Below are 6,000 nucleotides of genomic sequence, written 5' to 3'. Positions count from 1 at the left end.
ACGGCAACAATGCGGATAGATAGAAAAAGACTCATACTAAATCAAGTGGTCCCTTATCCCAAAGGGAAATGATAGGAAGCTGGTACTCAAAAAGCATTAAGAATATTACAGGTTTAAAGGGCGAACATAAATTTTAGGACTCAGGAGTCTTCATGTTGATAACAGTAATCTTTCTGAGACTATTTGAAAGGGGTAGTCACTGTTAAGGCCGAGTGTTTGGCACCTGTCATGTTCTCGGCACTGAGTTAGGTGCTATGCTGGGTATAGAAGGACCTTACAGTTGAACAGGACGGAGGACTGAGTACATTCTGAGAAACACTTAAAATATAATTATATAGAAGAGATCATTAATGATCTCATTTACAAATAGATCTCGCGTTAGGTTCAAATTAAAGCTAGCTTCTCAACGAAACTCTCAATGATTTAGAAATAGCCCAGGCTGCAGAAATCTGTATTCACTTGTTCGTTCATTCATTCATTCGTTCATTCACTCATAAGCACTTATCTACTCACCATTGCTTTAGACATTCTATATGGTAATAAAAGTGGTACGGTTTCCTTCCCTCCGAATGCTTACCTGCTATTTTCTCTGCCTGGAATATTCTTTACCTCACTTCCATCTCCCATTGCTGTCATTTCCTTCTACTCAACTCCTGTTCAAGTTTTAAGATGCCTACCTCGACTCGCTCACCTGGGTTAAAACACTGCTGTATGCTCTCATAGGGTCTGGGGGCTTCCTTTTTGGAAAGTTATCATACTTGTAACATTTTTGCCCAAGGTGTGTCTTCTTTAGTAGAATGAAAGTCCCGCGAAGACAGGGCCATGCTTCAGTACAATGTCTAGAATAGTGTCTCAAAAATAGCAGAAACTAAATATTCACTAATTTGGTAGATATTTATTGAGCATCTATGTGTCAAGCATTGTTCTTGGCACCAAGGACACAAAAGAGGAAAAAAATAGACATGGTTGCTTCCTTGAAGGAGCTTATATGTTAGTCAAATTGCTGATTTAGTCATAAAAGTGTAACTTGAACTCCTGGAGATGAAGCGACTTGAGTCAAGTCATATGGGGAATCTGAGTAGTACACTGTTGTTAATTTCCTTTTACGTACTTGCTGCTTCTCAATACGCATTTCACAACGTACAGGTGGGTGTGTGAACTTCTGTTTAACCCAGTCTGTGAATGCCAGCAGGATGTTTAAGGCATCGTGAGCTGACTGGGTGGAGACAAACATGTAGAAATGAACATGGTTTTTATGTGCACAGAATGTTAAAGGTTAAGTCATGGCTCCTACAAGAGTGACTGCCACGTCCTTTATTGTTGCTTGCAGAACCTTGACATCTGGAGTCAGTGGGAAAGTGGACGTATTGGCATCTAAGGTGGCCTTTTGGTAGGGTTTAGTCAGGAACTGCTAAGAGCTCAGTCCTGAGCAGGGAGTTGCAGGAAGGGACTAACATGGATTATTATTGAGGAAGTGGAAGGGCTTTTCAGGAGATGGCATATAAAGCAAGGGGTTTTTATAACAGGAGTGTATGAACAGCAAAGAAATAGCTCACTCAAGTAAGGGGTGTATGTTGAATAATGAAAAATAATATGGAACAGGTATGGAATGGAATCCTTGGAAACAGAAGAAATGGCTGTTTCCAAGAATAAAGAGAGAATGAGGTTTAGATTTCAGTTGATTTCTAACTAATCAAATTGGCTTCTAAATTTAGAACCAGGAAGGACTCCCATGAGAACTCTACTGGGGTTCTTTCTGCGGTTGAGGAACTGCCCTGGAAGGATATAGAGAAATCCTCTCATCCATTCACACTCACATGATAGAAGCCAGTCTCTGGACCGGTTGTCATGTCAGGTAATCACACGTCTCCTCAAGGAAAATGCACCCCCAGCCCCACCCAGTGGAAACACCTCGTGGAAAGTGGTCGCCCTCGCCATCCTAACCCGGGGAACGGCAGGCCCTGCACAAGGCTCTCTGTGCCTCTGCTCTCAGCGGAGGCCACACTGACTCGGGAATCTCACCCATTTCGCTTAAAAACCTCCACGCTGCTGAGTCACTGAATCAGAAAGCACCTCAGCCCGGGACAACCAACCACCTTATAAAAACGCAGCAACTTATAACGATGTGATCTGAAATCCTTTGGCAATTTAAAGAAATGCTCTACTGAAGGCTATTTGTTAAGACCAGCAGTCAGCTTCTGTGATGGAGAGGTATAAAAGATTATTTTGTTGTTTTTAAACGATGTGAGTTCAGAGAATGAGCTGCAGTGGCTTGGGGATGTGTTGGGGGAAGGGAAGTCAGAGAAAGCCATGCATACAACGTCTTAAAGAAAACCTTTTATTTAAAGTGTTAAATACCATCACCAGAATAAATTTGACTTACATTAGTTGGTGTTCATTACAGGACTAATCGGCCCTTTATTTTTTCCAACTGGAATTCCCTTTACTTTTAAAACATACTATGTACAGGGCAGCGATGGTCACTGGAATAGTGCTATTTACATGACTAAACCACGAGTTGAGGTGTAGATAGGTGAAAATTAAAAAAAAAAATACACCAACTTTTAAGTAAATACTGCATAATGACGAGTATGTACAAATATTCCATACAGTCATGTCCTTCTTATTAAAATTAGAAATAATTTATATAGGAATATGCACAAAAGATTATGTGACTGCATCTTAGTATCAGGAAAATGGTAAACGTTTATTCTAAGGGAGAGTATAGACACTCTAGGTCTATTAAATCAATTGTTGCTGGTACACAAGTGTCTAAATTATTTCAATAAAGTGTTATTCATTCTTTGAACAACTCTATCTGGGTCCATCAGAGATCTCAGAACGTCAAGACACGGTCTCAGGGTATTTCATATTGCACCACATAAAGAGAAGGCATTTTTAGTGATACTCATTTTAACTTTTGCACCGTATCAAACATGATAGTTTTTAATGGTCAGCAGTGAATTTAAAAAGGAATAATAATAATAACTAATAATAATAATAATAATAATAATAAAGCATTTCTTTGTGCATGGCCTTAAAGAAATGTTATGTATGTGGATTTCAAAAGTAATTGCAAGAAATTAAAGTCGACCTATAAGAATGTGTCATCAAAGTGTACATTAAAGAAACAGAAAGTATGGGTGATTTATTACATTAACCAGTGACTTTTCCTCTAAGAAGGGGAACTTCAGAGAAGTTTGACCTTGAGCACCCCCCAACGGCAACAACTGTCTGTCAAACCAAAGGCAGGGGTTTAACTTCCGGGAATTTGCATGTAGACTTTTGGTGATGGCATCAAAGAACTATTAATAGGCAGACTGACTTTCTTTGAGTCATCTAAAAATTAGAGCTTTAAAATTATTTGTTGCAAATTCATGTTGACTATATTTCTTTAGAAATATAATTCGTGAAAAATTGAATTTTACTACAGAAAAATGAAGTAATAAACAGCCCTGTGTTTCAGGGCTCCAAAGTTTCAGCAGTGTTTCCATTCACATAGTAAATGGAAATTGGCTAAAGAAATTGTTTTAATTAATTAAAAACGAAACCTAAGACCTTCTAGAAATAATACTTTAACCCCTGTATGAATAATGCTGGTGCTAAAAACAAATGTATTAGACATTACAATGGCCACATGATTTTAGAATTTTTTTGTAAACTGAACTTAGAAGGTGAAAATAAAATTACCATGCACTGTACAATAAATTGCAAAAGTTCAAATATCTTCTTTATCAAATACATGCTGACTTACTTTAATGTACTCCCAAGTCATGTTGCAAAATCCTTTTCAACATGCTTGAAATAAAGAAAGCTCTTACATAGTTTTTTTCCCCTTGAGAAATTCATAAATTCAGAAGCATTTACAGCTCTGAATCAAACACGGGTATAAGAGAGAATCAGGTCAAAAACTTGTAATTTTTTAGTATAATGTTCACTCTGGTAGGGAGAAAGAAAATAAAAGATTAAAGGGGGGAGAGAGGAAAAGTGAGATAGAGGAAGAAAGATGTGAACGATTTGCACATATTGAACTTCGTTAGACTTGTATATTTAACATGGAAATAAATTGAATATATACTTGTCACATAAAGAGAACTTTAAGTTATCTTCTAGAAAGTATTTCATTTGCGATGTCTGCCAAAACACAGACTCCGATTAAAGAATAAACATGGTGTGTCTTTGTATCACCCTGTTGCATTCTCGCCCGTTTTTAAAACCATGCACTAGTGAAATTTATTTTTAAAAATAATATAAATTTTTGAAAATGGCTGATTTTTATTTCATTTATTTTTTTTGCAAGTTGCAGCCCCAAGAAAATAATTTAAGTATTCGGCTAATCTGTGTCCATGCAAAAAAAGTTTCTTTAATTTCATTCAGTACAGTGTAGCCACAGAATTTTGTTTTTCAGAGTCCAGCACATCTTGGCCTTAGTGAAGGACGTGCCTGCTGGGGCTCTGAGGTCGGCCACTGTCTGCACTGGACCGGCCGCTCCTCATCGCCGTCCGCAGGAGCCGACGTCCTGTCCAGGACCACTTCTTTGGTCTCCTGCTTTTCACCTGATACTTCCTGGGACTTTACTGCTTGACTGGTAATGTGGCTTAATGGCTGTATAGCTCCATTTCTGTGGCATAACCGCGCTTTGGGGTCAGAGAAACGAAGAAAAAGGAACGATAAAAATATAAAGGTGCCATTGAAAAGGGCTTTTGTTGCATGAAACTGACTGATTCATTGAGATTAATCCATGGCTTCAGATTGGACCAAAACTTGAGTATTATTTGAACTCCAAACCTGACAGTTCTTCACAGCTCCACTCTGTCACCTGAGGGCCTTCTTTAGGGCACAATGTGTGCAACTTCCTCTGAGAACACAGGATCGCTTTGTATCCCTAGAAACAGGCTCAGAAGACACAACATTAAGCATGCAGTGTTACCAGGGTTTGCGACCTGTGATTTTTTTTTTTTTGTAACGCTGGTTGCTATGACAACAGTTTTACAGCTGCTATGAACGAGAGTAGGAAGGTCCGGTTGAACTTTCCAGGGATGACTGGGAAGCTCTTCTTGTCAGAGGGGCCAAGGTTGGATCTACTAGGGAGGAAGGGGGGAAGAGTTTGAACCATCCAATCACCATATTGGATAGCTCCAGTTCATCTAAAAGTATCTGGGCCACTCCCATGAAAGATTTGTGATCCATGCGGCCGTAATCTCCCCAGACAATGATCTGTTGGTAAAATAAAAAGGAGAGCGATGTCAGTATAATAACCTACTGAAAACTTGTGAACTAAAGCATATTCAGTTAATGTGCTGACATCAAACATCAAGTAAAATAGTCGTATTTAATGCTGGAATAGTTGTCTTTGTAACAACTGGAATCCAAAGATACACTAGGAAAACTGCATGGAGTGTGAAGGCCATAAGTAGTCCAGGGAGACTGGAGTTTGTATGTGATGGGGGTTTGTAAGTCTACACTTCAGTTCAAAGGAAGCAAAGAACGGTGATGTCTATAGCTTTATAGCACTGGCCATTGCTCTGAAGTTTCCCAAGAAATTCAGCTGTGAGGAATCCAAAAAAGTGTGATAAGAAAAGATGTTGGATACAAGGTTCGAGTCCATGAAAATACTTTCTTAGGTAAGGGATAAACAATTCAGTAAATACCTGTAAAACCTTCCCTTGGGGGCTCTCTTCGAAAGATAACAGCTGCTGGTAAAGGGGTTCCAGCGTTTTTCTTGCCACTTTTGTTTTCTTTTTGGCTATGCAGACTCCGTTATCTAACAGATACACCTTTACATACGGTGCTTGGGAAAGAAAGAACAGAAGAGAGTTAAGTGATGAGCTATCATGGGTGACGTCGGCAGCCGCTTAATCTTAGGCTGAAAGAGTGAGCAATCCAAAGTCAGTGGCCCTGTCACATGATGTTATAGTTACTAAATACACAAGAGATGATCATCAGCCATTCAGGTAGTTTTAGGCAGCGCTTACTTAGCCCCTGAGTTGATTACTATTT

The 6,000-nt window shown here is 39.0% G+C and overlaps 1 protein-coding gene across 50 annotated transcripts in view; it reads right to left on the bottom strand.

The window, feature by feature from the left end:
* Positions 1-2,322: 2,322 nt before the first annotated feature.
* The window catches only part of RIMS2 (regulating synaptic membrane exocytosis 2), a 526,738-nt gene continuing 523,060 nt past the window's right edge, over positions 2,323-6,000 (bottom strand). For all 50 annotated transcript variants that reach the window (XM_016147467.2, XM_036232962.1, XM_036232966.1 and 47 more), the window contains 2 exons: positions 5,652-5,791; positions 2,323-5,217 (listed from right to left, as the gene is read on the bottom strand). In XM_016147467.2, the coding sequence (XP_016002953.2) occupies positions 4,999-5,217; positions 5,652-5,791 (359 nt within the window). In that variant the 3' untranslated portion in view covers positions 2,323-4,998. The remainder of the gene's footprint in view (positions 5,218-5,651; positions 5,792-6,000) is intronic.

This window comes from Rousettus aegyptiacus, unplaced genomic scaffold (assembly GCF_014176215.1).
Source record: "Rousettus aegyptiacus isolate mRouAeg1 unplaced genomic scaffold, mRouAeg1.p scaffold_m13_p_15, whole genome shotgun sequence".
NCBI classification, from domain to species: Eukaryota; Metazoa; Chordata; class Mammalia; order Chiroptera; family Pteropodidae; genus Rousettus; species Rousettus aegyptiacus.
This window is presented reverse-complemented; position numbering and strand designations above follow the sequence as displayed.